We start from the raw sequence: 27,555 nt of genomic DNA on the forward strand, positions 1-27,555 counted from the left end.
CTTCAATACAAAAACAAGTTAGCTCAAAATGGTCTCGACCGCCTAGAAATTAATGACAAAAACTTCTCCCTTTTGTGTGATGCACACAGATCCTCAAAAAGAATAGAATCACATAGAGGAGAACTAAATCTTCCTGCTCCTCACAGGCACTAAGTTTCTACAATTTTCTTATTTAGTAGAACTTAGGACAATTTTAATCAACTGAACACATGAACTCTAACGAGTAAACATAAAGAGGATAGCTCAGGAGCCTAGTCTGGGTTTTTGGGTGGTGAAGAAATTTTCCACATGAATGAGGTCTGAAATTTTGACCTTAGCAATCAAGGCTGTTTTTGACTAGAGAAACTAGAGGATGGACATCAAGTCAGATGACCTTGCACTTGTTTGTTCCCTTGTTTAATGGTGGTCCCCTTAAATACACTGTGTGAGCCCTGTGAAGAGTCCTGTCTGTTTACCAATACCAATACTAATACCTGACCATCTGCATGATGGTCAGCAGAAACTCAGTAAATAAGTGATGAATGAAACAAGGAAGTAAAGAAAGTGTCCACTGAAATCCCAAGGCACCAAGGCTCAGAGAAGCTGCTCCTGAGAATCTGTACTCTGAGCTGCTCCCGCAGCCCCACCCTCATCCCCAGATCTCCTCTTTTCCCACCAAGTCTACCCTGGCTTCACAATAGCTCTCAGAAGCCACTAACGATGTTGGACATTGACATTGTAGAAAAGAATTCCTCCATCACCGTGGGTGCAAGTTCTCAGAGTGGCTCTGGTCTCGCACACTCACCTACATGTCACCTTTACCTAGCCCTTTACCTAGTGCAGTGGGCAGAAGTGGAACATCAGTCTGGAACTGGAGGAAACTTGTCTCTGATCCTCAGAGATTCCAAATCCAAAAAGACCTCTAAGTGATCCCAGAGTGGTCTGACCCCTGCAGCAAACCACACTCCCAGCCACCATTCCCAACAGAGGGCTTAAGCTGCTCTGGGTTCACACTGAGCCTCCTACACGGGAAGCCCCTTGCATCTGGTCAAACCAGATGTCTCTTGGGAGGGAGAGGGAACAAGTAGAAACGAGGAAAAGCTTACTTCCTGGGAGGATGCCCTGTCCATCATTTTTATGGTCCTAGTATATAACAATATAAACTAAAATACTACTTTACGCAGGAAACAAGGTTAAATTAAAATATAAAACAATGAAAATGTCTAAAATAGGCAAATTCACAGAGAACAGAAAGTAGATTAGAGATTACCAGGGATTAGGAGGAGTTATTGTTTAGTGGGTATAGAGTTTCTGTTTTGGGTGATGGAAAATTTACAAGATCTAGAAATAGGAAGTGGTGATGGCCCTACAACATGAGGAATGCTACTAAGGCCAATTTATTTAACAGTTAAGTAATTATACATACATAAATACACACATATACATACATGTAACATGTACATAATAAAACATATATATGGTTTATATACATATGTGTGTATATAGATGTATTAAATTAAAAAGGTAATTTAAAGGGAGAAAAATATAAGAACAGTAAAACCTGATGCTAAAGGGTTTTTTCCCTCCTTAATTCTCTTGGTTTCCTATAATCAGACATACACAATTTCTTTTCCTACTTTTACAACTTAGCAATCACATAATTTGGCAAATGATTCCATGCCCTTCATTAATGATAAGGGTACCACTTTGCAGGCTAGTAAATTGCTCAGTTTTCCTCTGTTTGACTCATCATTACCATCATCATTTTCTTCTACCATTAGTCAGAATTCTGCATAATGATTTGCAAACAGAATTTCATTTCATGATCTTTTTAGCAAAAACTCAGGATGATAGTTGGTTCAGCTTTCTAAAAGCTTTATTGGAAGCACCAACTACCTAGAAATAGGCTGTCTCGAGACAAATGGAGGGCAAGACATCCCTCACCCTGAGTTGAGAATATAATATTTCTTGATTTTATAGAAAAGGTAGTGTTTAATCAACTTTTTTAGGTCTTTGTGCTTTAGAGACAAATATTATTTGTCTTATTATAAGGAAAAAAAACAAGATAATTCTATACACAAACTGCAATACTGTGTTTTAATTAGACACCTAAATATTTCAAGAGTTTATCATCTGGACCTAAAGCTACTATTTCACACATGCCTTAAATAAAAATTCAACTAACTATCCACTGGTGAAGGTTCACATTTCTAGGTCTGGGCTGACAGATGCTGTACTCAGAAATGATAGCCCCTGGCTTACTTTTCATCTCTTTGTTTCACTCCCATTTTTAAAAGCAGACATTATAATTGCATTCTCAGTTACAAATTAGCAGCATGCAATCACTAAAGATAAAGCTATGTAACTTCAAATATTTGGGAATTATCTTTAGTTTGCATTGACACAGGATTACCTCTTTTAGAAAGACAATGCTATTTGATTATAAGATTTCTGTTTGTACTGAAGCTAAATACATAGATGGTCTAATTCAACTGGGAAAAACCTCAGCTTTGGAAGGCCAGATTCTAATAATGGCCATAAAATTATATACAGTTTTCTTAAGAAAATAATTATTTTCAAAATAATTTCTTAGATCAAATTAATGATTACTGGCTAAATCTAGAATAAAAATGTGAGACTTCTTATTTTCAGTACAGTTTTCTAATTGCTCAGACCAATATTTCACAGAATCTTAAATTTTTTTATTTCAATTTCTTTCCTTGGACAACTCCATTAGCCAAAAAATAATTCCATTATTATTATTATTATTATTATTATTATTATTATTTCTTCTTCTAGGAATCGCATTTAGATAAGTAATGTATTTATATAAATGTACCTAAACCGTAGAACTTAGAGTACCTAGTTTAGTGCAGAGGCAAAGATGTGAGTACCAACCAGGCCCAGGACAGTGGCTTACTGGGTCAAGACCCTTTCTCAGGCATTTTTGACCATTTGTTTAGGGAACTATAGTTGAAAACTGTTTTCTTACACTGAGTTTCATTCTTATCTGGCCCTTTTCCCTTGTGTAGACTTCACAGTCCTGTAACTGAGCCACTGGTCCTAATTCTTGGGCCACTGGAGATGCCATAAAAGCTTATTAATAAGGACTGTGGCTGTTAGAATTTTTAAATACTCAGTTGAATAATGTCTGGCCTCTACAGTTTCACTTTATGTGCAAGTTTATCCTTAAAATTAATGTCAACTAAAAAAAATAACTCCCTCCACAAATTAACCATATAAATAAGGAAATACAATCTCAGCTTAAGAAAATACAACCTTTTCCAAAATATTAAACCTGCCAGAAAAGCAAAGTTCTGTTGAAGCTAGGGATCTTATATATTAATTGCAATCTCTCCCCGTCTACTTTTTCAAGCTAGAATTCTGATAGTCAATAACTGGATGGCTGGGTTTCAGTTATTAAATGTATCTGAGAGTGATAACATTTTTACAAATTCTATAATTCATACCTTTCATTAAATCAGACAGGCCTAACCTAATTAGTCCAAACAAATACAATTTTATTATACTCTTTAAAAAGGGAGTCCATTTTCCTATGAACACATTATCTGGTCTATTAATTTGCCAAATGGTAAATGCACCCAATAATCAGTGTTCCTTATCATCATAGAATAAGGTAAATACAAAATACAGAGGGAATCCTGCCAGATGTGGAAGCTGCTTTGCTCATACGCCTCGTTCAGAGGCACCGATACAGAAATGCACATGTCTCAGCTACGCAGAACTGGTCAGCCTCAGGGGACTGACTTGTGTTTTTAAAACCACGAGAGACTAACATGAAAGCCAGCACACCAATTTATTAATTTACAGTGGGAGATGGACCCAGCTTGGGGATCAGGGGAGGGTACGCTAACGTAAGGCATAGTCCCCACAGGGACAGTCTACTCTGGGGACCAAATTAAAGATCACAGGTTGCTGGGATAGCCCAGAACCAAAGCAACAGGATCCAGATTTCCTCAAGAGAAAGTTCTGTGGCCTATGGAAGCCTCATTAAGTACCCTAAAGGCCATGGCTTTGTAAAGAACTAGTGCTTGATGTAGAGAATCGATCAGGGTTGGCTAGCTATGCCGACATGCTCCTGATTTAATGTCCCCACCCCCCACTTTGTAGATGGAACCCAGCCTTCCAATTCTCCATTACTGCCTCTGTTAATTTTTAGACAGGTCAAACTTTCTTCATGTCCTTCTCAGGCGGCAGGTCATGCTTTGGTCATTTTATCTCCTATACATGTGTAGAAGAAAATTCTCATCTGTTTTCTGTTGATTTTTACCAGTTTCACAGTGACCTCATTCCAAAATATTAGGGGCACGTGACCTGGGGAAAGCATGCAAAATTGCAAAATGGCACAGTGGGTTTGAACTCTGGCAAAATCATGACCTGGCCTCCCTCAGCCTTCCAGAATGCAATCAGTCAAACAAAATCATGTTTGGGCAAGAGTCACGGAGGTGGAACCACAAAGCTGCACAGCATCTACAAAGTGGCAAGAGCCTCAGTTGAACATTTTGCAAAACGTGACCTATGAATAAAGTTCAGTCCACTGAAGGGCCTTTTTTTTTTTTTTCATGTTTTTGGGGCATAGAACCCAGGGATGGTTAACCACTGAGTCACATCCCCAGCCCTTTTTATATTTTATCTTGAGACAGAGTCTTGATAAGTTGCTTAGGGCCTCACTAAGTTGCTGAGACTAGCTTTGAACTTGTGATCCTCCTGCCTCAGCCTCCCAAGCCACTAGGATTACATGCACCACTGCACCCCACAAGGGGACATTTTAAAAACAATACTGATTGTAGTAAAACACACATAAAATTTGGCATTTTAACCAGTTTTTGGCCTATGGCTCAGTGGCACTAAGTACATTCACATTATTGTTAAACCATCACCATCCTCTTTCTTCAGAACTCTCTTCATCTCCCCAGTGCAAACTCTGGACATGTTAAATAATAACACTCCTTTCTCCCCTTCCCTCAGCCCCTGACAACCACCCTTCTTTGTATCCCTATGAATCTGACTACCCTATGTACCGCATATTAGTGGAATCATACAGTATTTGCTTTTTCCTGACTGGCTTATTTACTTAGCATATCTTCAAGGTTCATTCATATTGTAGCGTGTATCAGAATTTCTTTCCTTTTGAAGACTGAATAATATTCCACTGTAGGTATACAGCACATTTTGTTTATCCATTCATCTGTCCATGGGCACTTCATTTGCTTCCATCTTTTGGCTAAAGTAAATGCTTCTATAAACAAGGAGGTGTAACTATCTCTTCATGCTCTTGCTTTCAATTGTTTGGGGTATATATCTGGAAGTGGAATTGCTGGATCATATGGTAGTCTATTTTTTTTCTGGGTACCAGGCATTGAACTCAGGGGCACTAAACCACTGAGCCATATCTGCAGCCCTTTTTTGTATTTTATTTAGAGACAGGTCTCACTGAGTTGCTTAGTGCCTTGCTGTTGCTGAAGCTGGCTTTGAACTCGCAATCCTCCTGCCTCAGCCTTCCAAGTCACTAGGATTACAGATGTGTGCCCTGTGCCTGGCTTGGTAGTTCTATTTTTAATTTTTATGGGGAACCACCATGCTATTTCCAAAACAGCTTCACCATTTTACATTCCCACCAACAGTGCACATCCTCACCAACACTTGCTGTTTTCTATTTTTTGGTTGTTGTTGTTTTGTTTTATTCTGTTGCTAGAGTAGCTATCCTAATTTGGAGGAGAATTTGGGAAAATCTTTTAAATACATCTCAAAATACTTATGCACCAAAATTCTAAGAGAGGGCTTTCAAATTCCTAAATTCCAAGGAGATGCCCTCTTATATGTCTTACATCATTTGCTGATGATGATCAAGCAGGAATGAGGGGAACAAGAAATCCATTTAGCAAGAGCGTAAACCTAAACTCAGAACATCAAAGAAGCTTGCCCAGGGGAGTAGAGAGCCAGGAAGAGGGCCACCTGGCTAGGGCCCTGCCCCTCTATTCTGCAGTACAACACTTGAAGGGCTGGGGCAATCTGAAGGGGAAAGAAAACTCTTGGACTGAAACTCCTGGGCTAAACATCAACCTGGTGAGTAGAACAACACCTCAGCCCCATAAGGGAATAAAATTCTGGAAGGTTGAGTTCTGAACCATGAGGCTAACCCTTATTTGCTGTCCACTCCCCAAGACTATCTCGTATCTCCCGAAGGCGAGTCCCTGAGTTCTATTATGGTCATGGAGACGAGTAGAGTTATAGATCCAGGGTGCTAATCCATAAAGCTCATTTGTGGGAACAATTACCCCAGGAGAACTACAGGCATGAAAGAGTTAGAACCAGCTATAACCTGGTTGATGGGTACCCAGACAATAACTCAAAGATTTGCTTTCTTTTCCATAACAATAATTTTAAAATGGGCGCACAAAAGAGATAGGATGGTACCTGCAGTCGGAGCCAAGCTCGTGGCAGGTTCCTCAGTCAATCCCAGGTATTCTCTAATGAGCTCACTCAGCCTTTCGTAGGCAACTTCCAGATCATCTGTGGTCAATGAGATAGGTACTTCAATGCAACAGGATCAGGTTAAAATACAGTTAGTGTTCAACTGCTGGTGGTACTGATTTGGGTGCTATGTTTAGTTCTATATATTGTGGTATCAGAATTCTAAGATGGCTCTAATGATACTTCACCCTTGTATGGTCTCCTCCCCTAAAGTGTGGGCAGAACTTACGGTGGTAATGAGATATCATTCCCAGGATTATATTATGTTATATGGCAAACAGGATTTTTTGCAGATGTAATTAAGGATACTCATGAGTCTGAGCCAATCAAAACGAAGGTTATCCACATGGTTCCTTACAATCACAGAAGGCCTACAAAAGGAGAGCGAATTCTCTGGCTGGTGGCAGAAGAGAAAACTGGAGACTGAAAGCACAGGTAGGATTTCATGTTCTGTTGCTGGCTAGTAGATGGTGGACACCACGTGCATAGGACCTGGGAGCAATCTCCAGGAAATGAGGACAGCCCCTGGCAGACAGCCAACAAGGAAACAGGGTCCTTAACCCCAAGAGACTGCACTGGGCCAACAAGTAAGAACTTTGGGCAGATTTTCCCCCAGAGCCTTTAGACGGGACCTCAGCCCAGCTGACACCTTTGCCTCAGCCTCCTGATACCCCTGATACCCAAGCAGAGAACACAGTCATGCAGTACCCGACTCCTACTGAACTGTGAGCTAATAAACAGGCATGGTTTTAAGTTGTGTGATTTTTCTTATTCAACAAAAGAAGACCAATATGCATAGGAAATACATTAACAGGTTGCAGAGCTAAACTAGTAAGTGAAACCATATCAAATTATTGTTCTCGTAGGTTAAAATAGTTGAACTGGCAATTTCATATGGTTAAATTTAATGTCCCCGCTATCCAATTTCCCTCTAAAAAGATATCAATGTTATTAATTTCTTGAGGATTCTTCCATATACTTTTATGTAGTACAAGAAAATACAAAATATATAGAAAAAATAGAAAATACAACTATATAATGCTTTATATTTCTTTTTTTAAACATAAATGATGGCATACTATATGTAAGGTTATGAACCTGGCCTTTTAAAAATAACAATATGGATTAAAGATATTTCTTTAGCTACATACAGAGTGTTTTCTCATTCTCTTTTATAGCTATATAATACAGTGTGGTTTTAAAACATATAGAAATATCTATATTTTAAAAAATGACAAAATCATAGAATTTACAGGGAAATGGATGGCATTAGAGCAGATTATGCTAAGTGAAGCTAGCCAATCCCTAAAAAACAAATGCCAAATGTCTTCTTTGATATAAGGAGAGTAACTAAGATCAGAGTAGGGACGAAGAGCAGGAGAAGAAGATTAACATTTAACAGGGATGAGAGGTGGGAGGGAAAGGGAGAGAGAAGGGAAATTGCATGGTAATGGAAGGAGACCCTCAGGGTTATACAGTGGAGGGGGTAGACAGAGAGGAGGGGAGGGGAGGGGAGAGGTGGGGAGGGGAGAGGGGGGAGGATGGGAAAGGCAGCGGAGCACAACAGACACTAGTATGGCAATATGTAAATCAATGGATGTGTAACTGATGTGATTCTGCAATCTGTGTATGGGGTGAAGGTGGGAGTTCATAACCCACTTGAATCAAAGTGTGGAATATGATATGTCAAGAAATTTGTAATGTTTTGAACAACCCACAATAAAAAATTAAAAAAAAAAAGAAATATCTATATTTTGAGAAATTCTCTATTACTTCAAATAAATAGCCATTTCTAAAGGAATCTTTGAAAATGTTTCCCACAGATATTTAATGGTTATGATATTTATAGTAGTTGGGTTTTTAACTAGAGGTAGATTATGATAAAATTGCCTGGGTATCATTTGCCTTCCTAAAAATTTAAATGTGTATTTCAAATGACGTATTATCTAACTTAGTTCTCACAATGTCCCTTAGGAAGGAACCTATTTTAGGGTCCATTTCATACCAAATCTTATTAGTTAAGATCTGAAGGATTAATAAAAATAATAAATACTCTGATTAAAAGAATAGAAGGTTAAAGCTCATGGATTCCTACCCCTTTCAACAGCTCTTTGCAATTTAGAAGTTTATTTCCATAAAACAGTCTCTAACCTATTGACCTCATACTTCAAAAGTAAAACTCTGCTGAGAGTACTGACCTGCATTGATTACTGCATCAAAATACCCTGGAAATTTCTGATTAATTTTAATATAAAGGTCCACTCTGGAGACAGCAAATTCAATTTCTGCACGACTGAATAATCCTTTTCTCCGCAAATGTCCCTCATATTTTTCCTTGTTCATGGGCACCACCAAGATATAGCGAGGCTCAAAATAGGAGTATTTCAAACTTCTTACACCCTAGGCGTTTAAAGAAAAGATAATAAGGTGGAAACATATGCATGATTTAGAAATCATTTTGGAGACATCTGACAATATAGTGTATAATAAGTAGTATTATATTGAAGAATTTATCTGTAGAATTAGCCACTATTTTCCCACAAATATTTCAAGATTCAATTACTTTTCTCTCTTCATCAAATATTAAATTGTCATTAGAAATATTAGATAGAATTCATTCCACCTGGTTTTTCTCTAATTAATCATTTTAATGAATATGACTGCTAAAAAGGAAAATTGCTGGATATAAAATACGTAATTCACTTTATTACTCTAAAGTAATTTCAATTCTGTCTTTTAAAACGCATCTGTATAGCACCAGAAGAGAGCCCCTTTTCACCCTTGTCAACACACCGTGGGACCTTTCCTGCCAGCAACCTGTGTGGGCCAGTTCCAGTGACATCCTACAGGCTCTATCCAGAGCCCAGAAGGCTGAGCTCAGGGTAAGCTGCTGATCACAGCACAAGGCAGCTCAGGTACAGTTTGTGAACCCAGCGAGCTTGGCTGTGACCACAGCTCTCCACAAAGCCCCCAGCTCCCTACACATTATTCCAAAAGGATCTTAAAGTCCCTTTTGTCTCAATTCTATCAACATCAGTTGAACTCAAGTTCAAAACCTTTCTTTTAAAATTTTGGTAGGAAGGAATCCAAGCTCTTTTTAAATGATTTCTGGAAGAGTCAATGACAACAGTAGTTTGGAAAAATACATCAGCTGGGGAGAACCAAGGGAATAAAACATGGTTTATAGACTCAACCTTCTGGAAATGAGTAGGAGTCAGCTCCCAGGGAGGAAAAAGTAAATCAGGAGCCATCACTCAGATAACTGTTCAAGTGGAAAAAGGTAGCACAAAGAGGATGGAGTATTTCTGCACTCAAAAACGCATTTGTTTTTGTTTCTGCCTTGTCCAAAGAAGAAAATTTTTTTAGAACTGGTCTTTTTTTTTTTTTAATAATTAGCACAGGAACAAAGAAAACACCTCTTTAAGATACAAAACCAGTCCACTGCAGAAAGATAAGAATGCAAGGATTGTGCAGAAACTTAAGAGGTGGAAGAAATGGGAGTGATTTTGCTGAAGCTAGGGAACACTTAAACCAATACAAGGGGCTGAAAGGGAGTTGCAGTCCCTTGTCTGTGGTGTTACAGAAGGAAACACAGGAAAGATTCAGAGTCTACAGAAAATACCAGACTTTCCTAAGCTTTGTTTTCTGGAAGTTTGGTCTACTTGAGCCATTTTTTGCCCCCTGATTACAAAAGTGTTATACTGCTCAATGGAAGTAACTTGAGAAAGATTACTCTCTTTGAAGAAGTATTTAATGAAGTTATATATTTTTTAAACTCTGGATCTTAATTTTATAAAATTTTATAAAATTCTGGATACTCCAATTTGAGAAGATAGTTGGGGAAAGATGGCATATGGAGGCAGAGAGAAAAGTCAAACTTGGAAAACCTAAATTGCTGGAAGTATAAAAATACTGCACCCGGTGAACAAGTGGAGTCAAAAGATGCACAGCCCAACTGTCTGCGGAGACTCAAGGAACAAGGGATACCACTCAGGGCTGCCACTGTCCTGAGGGGACAATGAACCAGGGTCACACTTGGCAGTAATTGGACGTTATCTAACATGTCTTTGCATAAACAGACCAAGTTGTAAAAAGAAAAAATAATAATAATATAGGGAAGAAATAAAAGAAAATAAATTTTGAGTGCCAGTTTTCTTCCTACTATATGTACAATTTCTTGCATTTTAATCAAAATGCTGTCTCTTTGCACCAGTCTTGCCTCCTCCTTATTAATTACAAATGGAACACCTCACGCTTTGGCATGCATTTCTCTTGGGCCTGGCAGCATGCTATCTGCCCTGCACTGTAGACCCAACCTCAAACACACACACACACACACACACACAATTGATTGAATAAACAACACTTACTTCTATTTCCATATGAATACAGCTTGCTAATCCATCTCTTGCGATACCTTCTATGGTGTCCCTATTTAATCCATAATTGTGATTACCATAATTAAATGTTAGAATGAATTTCCCCTGGAATTTGAGAAGCACAAAGATTTTGTGTGTATAAGTAGCCATAATAGAATTTAACATTTGTAAAATAATTTGATGTCTTAGTTTTATATAAATCTATAAAACTTCCAAATATGAGAAAATATGTAAGAGTGACAAATTAACAATGAGTTTATGAAGCTTAATATCAAACTTTGTGATAGAGAAATTTATTCAGAATTCTCAGCTGACCCAAAAATAGGTTTTTGGAAATAATCCATAGAGAGAAGGATCAGGACTGGAGTTTTCAGGACTGGAGTTTATGGTCGGACAGACCATTTTGCGTACTTACCCACTCCTGCCAAATCCACACCACAAACCTTCACTATTGAGAGCAAAACTAATAGCTTGCCCTTTCCTGCTGCCATTTCAGCTACGCCAGCATCCAAGGGAGTCCAAAATACACTCCCATTCCCCAAAACCTTGCATTCCAAGATAAGCCATGAGTTATGGATAATTCCTAATGGCCATGAATTACAGTGACATCCTAAAAGCTTTGAAAAATAGGCCCATCCTGGTTTTCCTCATAAAGATAGTGTTTTATTGAAACTACCCCAAATCGCTGCCTGCCCTAGAGTCATTTGAACTATAAATACTGCCCTCTCTCTGCATTCTGGAAAATCGGTTTCTCTGACAGCTCTATTCCTTTCCAAAAAATACAAGTGAAGTAAAAAAAAAAAAAAATACAATTTTGAGAGCAAAACTGTGACTTTTTCTGGACAATATTCATCTAAACTGGGAGGCTGGTAACAACAGAAGGAATAAAAATGTGGATAATCTTGGGATGTGTGACATCTCACACACGTGACTTTAAAATAAATAATGAAGCCAGAGCTTCCAGGGCTGCGTTGAATCCCATTGAATGGCAGCACCATTAAGAACAGCAAGCAATTAAGAGCCCATTGCTCCCCTCCTGGCCCCAGGTGTTCTGGAGATATGGGTGGAAGGGGAAAGGGCTGTCTCAGGGGACAGGACTAGGCAGGAGACACAGGGTGCCTCTAGGGCTAGGGTGAGTCTCTGGAGGATGTGTCTACTGCAGATGATGAGGAAAATCTGTCTCCCCCACAATCAAAAGAAGGTTCTGTGATGGATTCTGAAGTTAAAAAGTCAACAATAAATATCCTTAAGATTTTACTCCTTCAATTTCATACTATCTGTTCTTTGAAAAAAAAATCTTTAGAGATAGATAGGTAGTTATCCGGCTCTCCTTTTAGGCATATACTTGATCCTGTTTACTGTGTGTGATGGTTAATTTTGTGTGTCAACTTGGAGAATGTTGGGGAGGAGATTAACATTTTAATTGTTGAGTTTGGAGGAAGGGGATTCCCCTCCACAATGTGGGTGAGTCTCTCTGAATTAGCTGAAGGCCTGCACAGAAAATAAAGGTCAGTCTTTGCACATCACCTACACCTCTGACTCTCCTGGGTCTCCAGGCTGCTGGCCCACATTACAGATTTGGCTTTGCCAATCTCAATAACCATGTGAGCCCATTTCTTATACTAAATCTCTTTCTACACACATACACACAACCTATTGGTTCTGCTTCTCTGAAGAACCCTGACTAATACCCTGTTACCCCATTTTCAAAATGTGTACATATTTAAATTATTTTCAGATATATAAGTTCATTCATTTGTGTGTACAAGGACCTTCCTCTGCAGATCCCAAAAACATTTTCTGGAAGGATGTAGGGTTGGGAGAAATCTTGCGTTGTGGATACATATAAAAGAGATTGCATTGGACTGATATGTTAGGAATTGAGTTGTAGTTCCCCCCCGCCCCATAGTTTGGGTTGGTGATACTCCTCTCATTTCTTTCTGCATGTGGATTACCTAATAAGTAGCAATCATTTTATTTCCAAATACTCCAGGTCTGTGGTTTTGATTCCACAAGAGAGGGGCAGGGTCTGTGGATAAGTGACTGTGTGTGCGCCTGTTAAAGGGTTCATGTGTCAATGGGCACGTGTAGGAATGACGTATGGGTTGGGCAGGTGTTTGTTGGGGGAGGCATGTATATGTAGGAGGGCATGCAGGCCCTTGTGTTGTACATGTCACAGCAAATAGATGTGACTGCCCATATAGGTGCATAGGGGTGGGGTATGCCAGGGTGTCTGTCAAAGGGGACCAGGGTAGGTGTTATATGGAAAGGGGGCCTATGTACACAGGGCAGAGTATGGGGGCCTAGTTGGCAAATCTGACAATGTGTCATGAATTTATTATCTCTAGGTTTATCTCTCTTCATTAGACAGTCTCGAATGTTAAAGAAAAGGAGATCAGAGGCAAAATTCAGGTGGAAGAAAATTACATTATATTGAAGTAATGCAGATAGCAAAAACAGTAAAAAGGAGTGATTCTTAAACACAGGGGATTTTTGTAGAGGCAGTTAACTATAAGGCTAAATATAGCAGAGGAGTTTCTTAGGCTAGGAATGGAACCAGACTAACTTGATCATAAACCTATAACATGTGGAACCTCAGGAGAGCATCCGGAGTACTGAGCACAGGTGAACTGCACTAAGGCAAAAATGCCTCCGACTCCAACAGGAGATATTAGTATTAATTTAGGGAACTAGCTGTCTTTCACCCTAGAGTCCTAAGAGAACATTTCTTACTAAAACTCCTCTATTAAAGCCCTGAGAAATGTGAAATTCCAGAGTTCTCTTAATAAATCAAATGATACTGCCAAAATACAGGCTAGGAGAGAAAATTATAATGTCCATGATATTTCTTTTTTTTTAATTTTTCTTTTTCTTTTTTTTTTTTTTTTTTTAGTTGTAGCTGGACACAATACCTTTATTTTATTTATTTTTCTGTGATGCTGAGGATGGAACCCAGGGCCTTGAATATGCTAGGCGAGCGCTGTACCACTGAGCCACAACCCCAGCCCTGTCCAAGATATTTCTGTGACAAGGTTGGAGGGAAAGCTGCCTTTGCAGTATAGATAGGACTTTCTCGCATGTTTCTCTGAGTGTAAGAGAAGTCCTGAAAACACACGCCATTCAAATTAAACTAATGGAAACTGTGATTATATACACTGCAGGTGTGAGCCAGGTCTATTATTTGGGGGTGAAGTCAGAGAAAGAAGGGAGGAAAGAGGAGGGGAAAGGAGGTGGGAGGGCTGTAGCTGTAGCAGTAGTGCTGGTTGGAAGGTGATTTTATTTTAATTTTATTTTTTAATTGGTGCATTATAATTTACATAACAGTGGAATTATTGTGCCATATTTGTACATGTGTATAACACAACTTGATCATTATCCATCCCCTTTTCCTCCCCTCCTGATCTGCCTGCTCTATTCTACTCATCTCCCTTCTATTATTGTAAGTATTATTTAACTAATGCATTATAATTATGTATAAGCAGGATTCAATATGGCCTATCTGTACATGATCGTAGCATCATTTGGTAGATTTCCTGCCAGTACTAGCCATGCCCTCTGCTCCTCCCTCCCCTTCCTCTGCTCTCCTAGGCTCCTAGAAAGTGATTTTTCATAGGCAGAAACAGATTGGTCCCTCATTCAGTTTTTCAGTAGACTTTAGAAGAAATAAAACGTGGTGTAGGAGCCACTGGCCAAGGAAAGAATGATAATATAAACAAAAATAAGAAAAACATAGATTTACACATTCATTCATTGTAATGAAGATACGACACACTCTCAGTTTAACTGAAGCCCCGGGTGGCTGTGGAGTATGAAAGTATTTACTTTCAAAAATAAAACACAGTAGGATTGTGAGGATTCCCTTTCCATGGGAAGGCCAAGAGGGAAGGAGTACATTCTTTTTAAGACAATGAATTAAAACACAACAGTGTCATGCTCTACTACCAGTGACTAGAGCATCAGATTTTTTTGGTCCAAACAAAAACAGAAAGATACAAATTGAACCAGATTTAAAACAAGCACAAAATTAAATTTTTCTCTTCTTTCAAATCACTATTTCCTAATATTCTCGACGGAGAATGTCTCACTTATACAATTAAACACAAAGGAAAAGAGTCTTACCATGTTCAGCATTTCATCAAAAACTTCTTGAGAAATAAAATGATAATCAACTCGATCCCCTTCTCCAAAGTAAGGTGGTCTTGTTGTGTGGCAGGCCCTGAAATCATAAAATAAGTAACCAGGTCTATTTCTATTAACTTTGAATTCAAAATGAATAAGATCTCAGTATAAAGTATGTTTTTGAAAATGAAATTGATCCATCAATCAGAAAGCAATAGAATTGTGGAAACACCATGGTTCTGAAGTGTTAGACTACGTTCAATCACTAGTCTTCAAGGATCACACAAATCTTGGATTATCGGGATCAACTTTTTGCATACTGCTATTGAGTACTGGGTCATCCCCTCTGAAGATGATATTTTCACTCTCCCAAATGCTTTCCTGTTCTCTCTGCTCTAGTAGCCTGTTCTGCAGGCCCCTCTCCTGTCCCTCCATGTGCCTGGCCCACTTGTTTTCAGGACTGGGTTTAAGCATCACTCCCCCCCCCCCGCCCCCCCGCCAGTGTTCTTCCCCACCTCCCAGGGCTGCATTATGCGCCTCTGCATTCTCTCATAGACTTAGCCTATGCCAACTGCATTCCAGTACTTTGGGGGGCTCCCCCACACCGCACCCTGACTTGAGGACAGAGTCGTCTCATCCACCCTGTGCTGCACTGATTCCAGTGCTGAATGGAATCCTTAACTCAACCTTTTCTATCCCCTGCCTGAAAGGGCCCCCCACCCACCACACCCCAATTACTCTCTATGACCAGAACTGCCTCTTTCACACAGTGAGCTGATTTTTCCTATCTTCCCCAGCAGAACATATAAATCACGAGGGGAGGACTTTGTCTGGCTCAGCATTCCCCATGCCTGGCTCATAGCAGGTATCCCTAAATGTTTGTATAATGAATTAAAATTTAAATGTGTGAAGTACATAAGAAGAGCTCCATTGAATGGATGATTATAAAAGTGACTTGTCCTAGGTCACACTGCTAAGCAGCAATGCCAAGACGCCTCCAAATCAATTCTTTTTTTTTTTTTTTTTTAAAAAGGCTGGTATCAGAACTAGACTATGATGGTTCCAATTACCCAAGACTCTAGATTTCCTATCATTCCACCTTCCCAATGTTAAGCTTGGGGATGCAAATGGATTTTTGGATTAGCCTGTGATTTTAAAATACGAGATATGAACAGCTAGACGCTCGACATTGATACCTCACAAAACCTATCAGGCAGGTATTCCTATTTTTATTTTATAGATGGTGAAACTGAGTCATAGCCACTATGGACCTTGCTAAGCAGCAATGCCAGGATGCCTCGAAATCAATTCTTTAAAAAAAAATTATATATATATATATATATATTTGTAGTTGGTCACAGTACCTTTATTTTATTTTACTTATTTATTTATTTATTTATTTATTTATTTATTTATTTATTTTTATGTGGTGCTGAGGATTGAAGCCAGGGCCTCTCACGTGCTGGGTAAGTGCGTTACCGCTGAGCCACATCCCCAATCCCAAATCAATTCTTTTTAAGATCACAGTAATGAAGAGGGTAAAGCTGAAACCACAAAAGTCTCTCCATTTCAAAGGCAAAGATAAAAAAAATCCATGCACTGCTCCTCTTCTATTTTAATGAAGAAGAAAGTATACCAGGAAATTTTAAGGTCCTAATAATATATTCACATTGTATACTAGGGAAAGACTGTGCATTCTTGGAGGAGACTGTCAAAACACCTTGGCGTTTGTTCTGTTGTTCGAATGCGCTGGCGTTTCTTCCCATGCTTGGCAGAGACCCGAGACCCTCTGTCTACTGGTGGCCCTGACAGAGAAGATAAATCTGTGGCCCTGCGCCCTGTGCCACAAACCCTCAGCATAGTGTTCAAACGCTACGCTGGATTTACATTTCCCAACAGAGAAATTGAGCGGCACAGATTTTTTTCAGTTTCTAAAAGGAAGACAAAACAAAGAAGCGTTTGAAGCATCAGGCAGGTAAAAAGCCGGCTGCAGTGATGTGGAGGATGCTCACCACAGGATTGTGGCGGAACTTTCTTTGGAGGAGCACTTGATGACCTGTGGTGCTTGTGTCTGTCACCCAATTTTTACACACAGAAGCGTTCACTGTGGAGCATGCAGCCCGAATGTGAACATCTTACAAGGAAAACACTTCACAGTGAAAGCCATGTTTCCCAAACTTACTTTGAAAAAATGATGCCAGATTCTAGACAAACAAATCCGCTTGGACCATTGCTTTCAATATCCCTCCTCTCCTCCACCTAAATATGTCCATGGGTTTGTTATTCACTGATTAATTTACTGACTAAGTCATGGTCCGTAACAGGAACTACACTCTTGTTAGTTCCACTTAACAGAGGAAAGGATTGAGGTGGGACTAACCCCAGACAGTGTCTCCGGTGGTGAAGGCCCAAGGTTGAGCTTAGCCATTCTAAGGACAGACATGGAGACCACAGAAAGCAGGGGACCAGGAAGGAAAAGAATCATCTGGATGGCCAGGCCAAATTAGTGGAAAAGAAAGTATCCAGGGAAATTTAACGGGAAGAACAGATGTCTGAGAAGAGCTAAGCAGGTGGATGAGGAAGTAGAAGTAGACTTCTTTTTTTTTTTTTTTTTTTCAGTGTGATTCAGAAGCAGGCAGATTTAGAATCTAATTCTGGACCAGACTGCCTCAGGAAATAATGACTTCTTGCTGCTACCAATGTTTAGGCAGAGGCTTGGCTGGGAGCACATCTGAATTCAAGCACATTAGAACATGCTGTGTAGAGCTGGTGAGTGGGCATTTCCAATGTATGCCCTCAAATGCCCAGGTGTCCAGCCAAATCCATCAGGTAGGTGAGTTACGTTGGTCTTCACATCCAATGCAAATATTCGTCACCGAATGTGGGACACACTCTAGGGATCATGAGCGCAGGGATTCCAGCACACACTGTATCTGAGGGTCAGATTCCACAAAAGCCACGACTCTGCCATGTTCCAGTAGCTGCTCACCACCTTAGAACTCCTGCCATCCTCATTTGTCACTATATTCTAGCTGGTCTTCTTGTGTCCAGCCTTCCTTTCCTGAGCCCTGTCCCAAACTGCCCACAGGGTATGCTTTCCAAAACACAACTGGGAATTGTTTAGAAGCCCTTTGTGATCAGACCTCCGCCAGTCTCTCCCGTCTTGTCTTCTGTCACTGTCCTTCACAGCTCAGGCTTAGCCATGCCACAACCTGTACTCTCAGTTAATGCACCACGCCTGCGGTTCTCAGCGGTGTGGCTCAACGCCAGCCCAGCACCCACTCTCTCTCTCACTTCTATTAGAGGCTTTTTACTTCCTCAGAATAGTACCCATCAAACCATCCTGTAAGAGAATTTCCCATTTAAACCCCATACTAGACTGAACGTAAACTGCCAGGAGGACAAGACTCATGTCTGTTCGTTTCAGCTTTATCACCAACACATGACACACGGATGGCGCTCAACAAATGCTGAGCGAATGAATAAATGAGCCATTTTACAAGTTTGCTATATTTGTAGAAATGGACACATTAGATTAGAAACTACATCTATGTTGCTATACCTCAGACCTTCTCATGCAATGAAAGAGCTGTGGTCTTTTACTTTATTATAATGGTAAAAATAAAATAGATTTAGTAGTCAACACCATGAGAAGGTTATAATGGTTATGAAAATAGAGATTGCTATAAAACAGAGATGTAAAGGAGAATAAAGTTTTTCTTCCCAGACTATTCAGATCACTAAAATGGTCTTAAATCTGGAAGATAAACAGGCTTGCTGGTGTTGTTCTGTGGTACCCTCATTATTTGGCACTCTTCCAGGAAGTCACTGATTTGTGTGGCAATATAGAGTCAGAAATAAATAGACAGACTTTGAAGGCAACCAACGAATATCTCCAGGCCACCTATAACTAAAACAGGTAAAGAAAAGACATCCAACTTATTTCTAAAACCAACAACAAATAGTAAAATCAAACATAAAAACCTAAGACCAGAGCAGACTCTTCATCCACACCGTTTGTTATAGGACTGAATTGTTTTTTATTTGTTTATCTGGACGTGCAATTTAGCTTGTGAAAACTTTGCCGAACACCTTGATCTTGAGTGAATCTAATTTGAAAAGAAAGTAAGATACAGGAGAAAATGGAATACATAACAGGGAGAGAAAAGATTCAAGCCAAATGGCAGGGAAAGTGCCTTTGCAAATGCTTTCATGTTTCACAGAGAGACTGTATTCATGCCTGCTTTCGTTTAATTAAAAACCAATAAAACTTATGTTGGATAAAGAATAAAAGAAAAGAAAATCTAAACAAGAGAAAGGACTTGCCCCTGAAGATGCGCTTTGGTTTTATCTCCTTTTAATTAGAAAGTTGCTGTGTATAATAGTAGAGCTATCTTTCTTTCTCAATGGAGGAAATGGCTAGCCATATAATATCCTCTTTTATCCAATGACATGGTCTTTGATCTGGGCATTGATGAAATTCTTAGGACGATTGGCCACTGAACAAGCCCTGGTCTCTGCCTCCAGGAGGATGACAATGAGTGGTTTGGCTGATGCGTCTGAGCCTGTGAGGGAGGCGAGTGAGTGACTTGGTGGGGGCAGTCAGGAGTCTCTCCACTCACCACTAATTCCATTGAGAGGAGAACAATCACAGTGGCAGCCATACAGGACATGAAATTTATTTTAGAATTTTGTTTTGCCATCTTGTGCTGCCACACAAATTTTATATCATACTAATTATCTGAGTTCCCCACCAGACTACAAATTTCCTGGAGACAAGGACCTCCTCAGTCTGGTTAACACTACATCTTCAGGGGCTATCACATGGGAGAAACTCAAAAAATACCTACTGATTGAATGAACTCATCCATTTCTCCATATCTATTAGGAAATCATCTATGCTTTTTATCATAGTCATTTCCACTAAATATTAGGTACATTACTATGAATCAAGCCTTCCATTCACTCACCCAGTCATTTCTTTTTCTTTTTTTGAGTGTGAATGCAGTCCCCCACTACCACAAATTATGCAGTCGAGGTTCCTACATTTGGGGAAATCACAGGGGTCAGCACATCCGGAGTGCAATGGATGAGCCTCACCCTGGGAAAACCACCTTCGTGATCATGGAATCTCCCCTGCCAGATAAGTATGGCCCAGTCATTTAACACACAGTGCCGGGCCATATGCTGAGCACTGAGAACTCAGCAGTGAACAAAGCTGACATGGCCCCTACCCACATTGGGCTTGCAGACAAGCAGAGAAAACAAACATTAAATAAATCAATTGAAATGTGGAGGATAAGCATTCTAACAAGGGAAATACAAAATTTGGGGAAAATGAGTAATTGAGGGTGCCAAGCCAGCTAAGAATGTGGGGGTGACAGGACCAGAGTCTTGATGGTAGTCAACAAACATTCCAGGCACACAGGGACCCAGCATGCTTCAGCAATAGCACATCACAAATGCAAAGCTCTGGGCAACACAATTGGTATAGAGACGTGAAAGGAACCAGAGAAAGCCTGGCTCCCTAGGTCACTTTGGTTTGCTAAAAGGTTCCAAACTTACACATTAGCACAACAGTCCAGCATATGCCCTTTGTCCCAGTTTGACTTCACATTCACTATGTTCAACTTATCTTTTAGGACAGGTTCAGTACCTTCATAATGACACTTTATGCTTTTTATTCTAATATTAGCTTTTAATTTATTTGGTACTTTAGAATATTAAAATATATTAATCAAATCATTCTGTAGTATGTATGTCTTAAAGTTGTTGAGATGCAGATTGCAATTTAAAATATTTAAATAAGGTGACCTGTTTAAAATAGTATTTACATTATTTGAACTTATGTAGCTTAAGGGGAAGGAATTTTTTTTGTAAGAGCATAAGTTTGCATTTATTTTTTCTTGCTGTCCTATATATCTTTGTAGTCACATCCTCAGCTCATCAACACACACCACTAATCTGAAAGTAATTTCTTTACCATAATAAAAAATAAATAGGAAAACTGCTGAAGAGACCACAGCAGCAATTCTAAATCGCATTCACAGGAACCTCTAAAACATCCGTAAACCCAGCTGGATGGTTTTCTTGGATGGTTCTAGTTTTTCAAGATATATCCTCTATTTTAACTGGGCCATTAGGGAATCAGTAACCAAATATTTGCTCCAGAAGAGAGTTTATCAAGTGCTAACCTAAAGGGAAAGACAGGAGATGTTTTTGCTGCCTCTTTTCTGTCCTTGTTGCTACTGAAAGGTGCCCCAGAAGAGGAAGACCAAGCTCACGTGCTGCCAGCACATGTCCCAAGCGAGCAAGCTGGGGCCGCTGTCCCCTGGAGCACATCCCACCCAGCACCGTGATTCATGGCTGCACCTCGAGGCAACAGGAGGAGCCTGCCTTCAAGCTCCATCCTGATCAGTTATAAAGAAGAGCACTCTCAAGCTCTGGAGAGTGATTTGGGCTGGCATTGAATCAAGTTAAACATCTGGAGGATGTATACTACAGTATAATAAATGGCAAAGAAGCCAGTGGACCTTTTATGGAAGAGGCATCTAATAGTCAGGATGTACCACTGATTGATTGCTTCAGGGAGTGGTCACTGCTATGTGCTTACTGTCTGTTTCACAAAAGACCAAATCTTCTTGCTACTTGTTAAGTTCCATAACTAGGAAGTATGCTTTAACAATCATCTCGACCACGTCTACTAACATGGCATAAGAATAAAGATTCCTAGTCTTTCTATGACCAGCTAACAACACTGATTCAATTTTATTAAAAAAAAAAAATTACTTTCAAGAACTGACACTCTCAGGGTACTCTGTCCTTCCCAAGAGCTCATGTCTGTGGAACATTGAGTTTACTTACCACTTCTAGCTTTGCTATAAAATATAATATGAAAAAATTGATTATGTACTTTTATGAATGTGCTTAAAATTAATAGCCAAAAATAGCAATATCTGAGATTTGAGTAGAAAGGAACAACTGATACTTGTAACAACTTGGAAGAATTTCCAAGTCTTGTAAGCCAATAAACACACTTACCCATATCTGAAGTAAGTACTAAACTGTCTGCAGAGGCGGTGAGCAAGTTCTCGTTTCCCACAAGCTTGAGGACCAGCAAGTATCAACATGGGATAAGGAGCGTCCAGACTGGGAAGAGTGCTGCGACACAGGACCAGAATGAATTACTGTCCTACTCCTATTAGAGATGCAGCATATTAACTACACCCATTAGGAAAAGCCCCCATGTCACCACTACAGTAATGAGCACTTATATACATAGACACTACAGACAGAAGGATGGTCCAGAAACAAGTTGATTATGTCAAAAATAAAATCCAAAGCATAGATAAAAGCTAGGTAAAATACAAATTTATGTAAATTGACTTTACTAAGCTTTTTAAAGGAAAAATATGGTAAGATAAGTAGTTATTAATTGTTCAGATATTCCCTCCAGAACTTGTCAATGAAAGAAATGACTGCCCTCTGAGACTGAGTTGGAACACAGGTAGGCAAAGCAGACTTTATAGAAATGACAAAAATTTACCTGAGCAATGTCTATGTCCTGGGCACTATTCTAGGAGTTTCTAGGAGGTGATTCTAGCATAGCACCTCATTCGATCATCACAAGAAGCTAAGGAAGATGTTACTGTCATCACTCCCCTCTAACACATGAAGAAACTGAAGTGCAGAAAGGTTAATAAACTCGCTCAAAGGAAAGAAGAGTTGATAAATGACTCTAGGTTTGGCTTCTGGACATGAAGACTGGACTAAAGGACGAATTTATCGATAGAATCTCCTGCGACATGCACAGCAGTTTGGACTCATGAAACAAATCGTACAAGTGCAGAACAAAATAAAATGTTTGAAATACACAACTGAAGTATGGGTTCAACGAAAATTCTGTGAAGACGATGAAGCAGCATCCTGTTCTAATCTCTTTGAATGGCCACATACAGACAAATGTAAGAGCAAAGGCTCACGGAAAACCCGTGTAAGAAAACAAACACACACCCACAAAAGCTGCAGCGTGCTGGAGTCTGTGCAGGAGGGAGGAGGAAGTAATGGGGCACAGCTGGCAGATCTGAGGACAGGGAACTCCACAGCCACCAGGCTGCAGCTGTCGCACACGTGCAAAAGCCTGATCATTATGTACACAGCAACTTTATTAGTAGTGGCCAGAAGTCGGAATTAGTCCACATTTCCTCCAACAGGTAAACTGTGTGATACATCTGTACCGTGGAACACTACTCAGCACTAAAAAAGAGGAATTATTGATACATACAACAACTTGGATGAATTTCTAAGGCATTGTACTAGGGTGGGGGGATCCCTGAAAGTTATGCTGTATGACTGCACTGGCATAACATCCTGAAGTGACATTACAGAGATGGGGAAAGATTAGTGATTGCTAGGGGAGAGCAAGGGAGGCACTGTGGCTGTGGAAGTCCTTGTGATGAAACTGGCTGCAGTGGTGCTCAGATGAATCTACAGGTGATAAAACTGCATCAAACTAAATAGTTAAGACACACATGAGGACAGGCCCAGCTGCTGAAATCCAATAAAACTGGTGGATTTCCGGGCCAATTTCCTGGGTTTGATGCTCTACCAAAGCTATGTGAGACATCACAATTGGGGGAAATTGGGGAAAATGTATACAGAATTTCTTGCTATTGTTTCTTATAATTACATGTGAATATATAATTACCTCAAAATACATTTCTTTTAGAAAAGTGTCTAAAGAGAAAAAATGTATTTGAGAGGATTGACAAATGCTGAAAATAGACAAAGGAGATCTTCCTGAAGAAGCAACGAAAACAAAGGAATAGGAAACATAGTAAAGACTTTGAATTCAAGAAAATTTTCCTGACATTACAAAACAAAACAGATAACTACACACTTTATACCTATAAATAGCCAGAATGACCAGTACCGAGACACAATACAGTAAGATTACTGGGCTTTAAAGAAAAAGGGAAAACATGGTGGTTAAACTAGAAAAAGAGAGCACACAACTTATAAAGGAAAACAGTAGATTTGGATAGCAATGTTTTATGCCAAAACGAAGTGGAGTAACATCTTCAATGTATTCAAGGGAAAAACTGTGAGCAACCAATTTTATATTTAGCAGAAATGACCTTCAAATGTGAAGGGCACAACTGTTACCAACATGCCAGAACTCAAAGGACAACGATCCCACAGTCCTTCCTAAGGAATCTACTAGAAAACAAGCCTCATACAACCCAAATGACTCAAGAGACACCAGTAAAAGGACTGGTAGTGAGCAATAAATATGTAGTTGCTCAAGACTAATGAGAACTAAGACTAAAAGCGAATAAATGAGAACAAAGAAGGAGAAAGTACTGTATGTGGCAACTGTATGTTCTGACCAGAAAAATGCAGTATGCTACTTTAAAAATGGGGTTGTTGATACTTCTAGGAAATATATGGAGTAGGCAAGTTCATGGAGACAGAAAGAAGGTGAGCGATTACTAGGGACTGGAGAAGGGGAGTTACTGCTCAGTGGGTATAGAGTTTCTGTTTGGGATGATGAAAATATTTTGAGAATAGATGGGAGTGAAGGTTGTACAACATGGTGAGTATTTAGGTCCCTGAACTGTCTGCTTAAAAATGGTTCAAGTAGCTGGGAATATATCTCAGTTGGGAGAGTGCTTGCCTCGCATGCACAAGGTCCTGGGTTTAATCCTCAGCACCAACCACACACACACACACACACACACACACACGCAAAAATGGTTAAAGTAGGAATTTTATACTGTAGATATTTTACCACAAGAAAAAATGGGGCGAAGTTAAATGGGTGCAGCATAGGCAAAAAATGCTTTCAATGTCTTTCAGGACTCATTGGCCATAGCATTTTAAAATTTTAAAAATGAGTGATTACGAGATTTTGTCATTCTATGCTCCTCTCTGTCCTTGAGAATCAGGATTATGGGTGGGGGAGAAAAGTAAATGCAGATGTAATGGAAAGGAGAAGAAATAAAGCTTAACTGTAGTCTTGAAATTTAATTTTAAGTATCGCTATGAATTGACAAGTTACTTAACCCATGGATCTAGAGGTACATACAGATAGAGCCATCTATAGAGAGACACAGTTGGATTGAATGGATGTAGATGGACACGTGCAGATAAAGATGGATGGATGAATGGAAAGAAAGCTGTTACCAGCTCTTTCCACTAAAAAGCCTAGAAACAATGACCAACCCAAAAGCTATGAGTATCTCTAGCACCATTTTAGGACAGAGAAGTATCATTTCTCACCAACACTGGGGCTTCATGGAAAAATGACTAATTCCAGATTTGGCACAAGAAGACATGCACAAGACTGGGGAAGTTTGTCATTTCAAATAAGAAAGCTACCAATGACTACCAGGCCAGAGTCAAGGTTTGGACGTGTCATTTGAATACGGTATCCTCTCCCTGGTCATGCCAGGAGAGGGGGAGACAAGGATTCTCCGATAATGCAACATTCATTTCCCAGGGCTAAGAGTCAGAGCTCCCCTCCTGGGCCTGACTTCTGGTGCTGGCGCCCAGCGGAAAGGGCAAAGGCGGGCCAGTGCACCAGCTGCTGAGCTAGCACCAGGAACACTGCTCCATCCTGGACATCCGGCCTGTTGGGCCTTGGCTCTTATTTTCCTGACAGTCAGAAATGATCAAGAAATACATGTTTATCAAACATGCTGCAAATTTTTGATACATGTTTTTATATAAATGCCCCTAAAGCATGAAATAAGTCGCAATATTATAAACTGGAAAAAAAATACAATGAGGACATAAATGCCCACCTTTTAAATCAAATGTGCTTTTCCAGATGTGTACAAATAACGATAGATCATTTCACCTAGAGGGCTTCCATACACACAGAAACTGTCAATGTCCACATTATTAAATTCTACGTAAAAATCATGTCCTGGGTTGCAAAATAAAACATTTTGCTCTCTGTGGGAAACCAGCCATGTGAAATACAGAAGCAAATATCACAAGAAAGGCCATTTATACCCAAGAGTTTTACAAGTATTTTTAAAATGCCTTTGGGTATTGATAGAATTTCTGCATTATACTTACAGCATAAATGGCCATCTGCTCCAACAGATTGTTTAAAAAGAAATGGAGAAACCGTGGTAAATCTGTCTTGGAATTTAGAGGTGAGAGACTCTATTCATGCGCCCAACCAAGCTGGGCGACTCCTCCCTGCTGGGTAGATTGCAACTCAGTAAAGATATTTCAGGTCTCCCTTAGGCTAGCTGTGCTTCCTTCTAGGGACTCCCTAATAATCTGAGTTCACAGAAGGCTCTGTGGCAGGAGTATTTAGTATTAATTCACAGCAAAGGAAAGATTTACAATGGATATAAATGATCACAATTTTCCGTTAATGAGACTAGGGACTGGGTTCTGATGCTAAGGCAGAAGAATTGACAACCTTTTTTATTTTTTTATTTCAGTATCATATGGCTCAGGCTAGCCGACATACAAGGGGTCTGATGAAAGAGTAAAGATGAATCAGTGGGTCCCCCTGCTTGAGAGCAGCAGGCTGAAGTATGATAGGCCATAACTGAGACAGTACAGTCTATCAAAAAACACTTGCCCCTTCCCTCAGAGAAAGTCACATGTCTAGGAAATGAACCAGTCACAAAATAGAGGGCTGGGGAAAATGATGAGCTTGTCGTCTGCTTGCCCATCCTGAGTTCTACCCTGGAGAGTCCACATAAATACCTGTCAAAGATCCTCTGTGGCTGCAGGACGCTGTTGACAACATGAGTCAGGTGATCTTGGGCTGCGACCACTTCAGGGGGAGGGTCATATTTATTCACTGCTGAAACCTTTTCCAGAATTAGACAAGTAAAAGGGAAAATGTTTGGTTTCTGAAATGAAGACAGGGCTTAGAGTTTCTTTAATGAATTATTCTAGACATGCAACCAGGTATGCAAACTAATCTAACCCATGCCCGTGATTAGTTTTCATGTCAACTCTTACATTCCTAAAATCTAAATAATGATAATTATTTTTAAACGTTGAGTAGAATCCTTTGATCTCGTACTTTTTATATCCCTGGGTTTGGGAGGGGCAGAAGGAAAAAAAATAAAAAACCAGACCTCTGAAGCCTATGCTTGCTTTTACTATGGCAAAGATTGCAATTTTTAGTACAAGAAGAATAATAAAATTTGTAGTTCTAGATTACAGCAGTAGATACTGGGGAATTTTTTTCTAATGCCATGTCACCCAGAATTATTCCACACTCTCATGTTCTACCCAAACTTCCTCCTTTAGTAGAGCTTTCTCCATTGGAAAATATGGTCTTTTCTTCCTAATGAGCTGCTCCCTATCTCATCTTTACCATCTTCCAAACAGTCTCATCTGCCATACTTTTATTTAATAATGGTTATAAATTTTATTCTTTTTGCAAAATATTAAAGGAAAAGAGAAATCTACTAAGTGACTTTCAGCATGAAAATAATAATAGGGATCATCTGTATCTATTTTTAGTCAAGATTACAGAAAGGCACATCTGAGATGGAATACGTGCCTCTCCACCCATTTACACCTGTCTTCAGTCCTGTCTCAA

The 27,555-nt window shown here is 39.6% G+C and overlaps 1 protein-coding gene and 1 non-coding gene across 5 annotated transcripts in view; both read right to left on the reverse strand.

Annotated features, from left to right (window-relative positions):
• The window catches only part of Lrguk (leucine rich repeats and guanylate kinase domain containing), a 103,870-nt gene that overhangs the window by 35,413 nt on the left and 40,902 nt on the right, over window positions 1-27,555 (reverse strand). For all 4 annotated transcript variants that reach the window (XM_046455130.2, XM_058582828.1, XM_058582827.1 and 1 more), the window contains 6 exons: window positions 26,706-26,812; window positions 22,014-22,133; window positions 14,973-15,069; window positions 10,845-10,958; window positions 8,673-8,874; window positions 6,418-6,513 (listed from right to left, as the gene is read on the reverse strand). In XM_046455130.2, coding sequence (XP_046311086.1) covers window positions 6,418-6,513; window positions 8,673-8,874; window positions 10,845-10,958; window positions 14,973-15,069; window positions 22,014-22,133; window positions 26,706-26,812 — 736 coding nt within the window. The remainder of the gene's footprint in view (window positions 1-6,417; window positions 6,514-8,672; window positions 8,875-10,844; window positions 10,959-14,972; window positions 15,070-22,013; window positions 22,134-26,705; window positions 26,813-27,555) is intronic.
• Window positions 19,964-20,123, reverse strand: LOC124099883 (U1 spliceosomal RNA). Its single transcript, XR_006854120.1, has one exon. It is a non-coding gene; the product is annotated as a U1 spliceosomal RNA (small nuclear RNA).

This window comes from Marmota monax, unplaced genomic scaffold (genome assembly GCF_021218885.2).
Source record: "Marmota monax isolate L192 unplaced genomic scaffold, Marmota_monax_Labrador192_F-V1.1 WCK01_AAM20220418_F8-fsc00131, whole genome shotgun sequence".
NCBI classification, from domain to species: Eukaryota; Metazoa; Chordata; class Mammalia; order Rodentia; family Sciuridae; genus Marmota; species Marmota monax.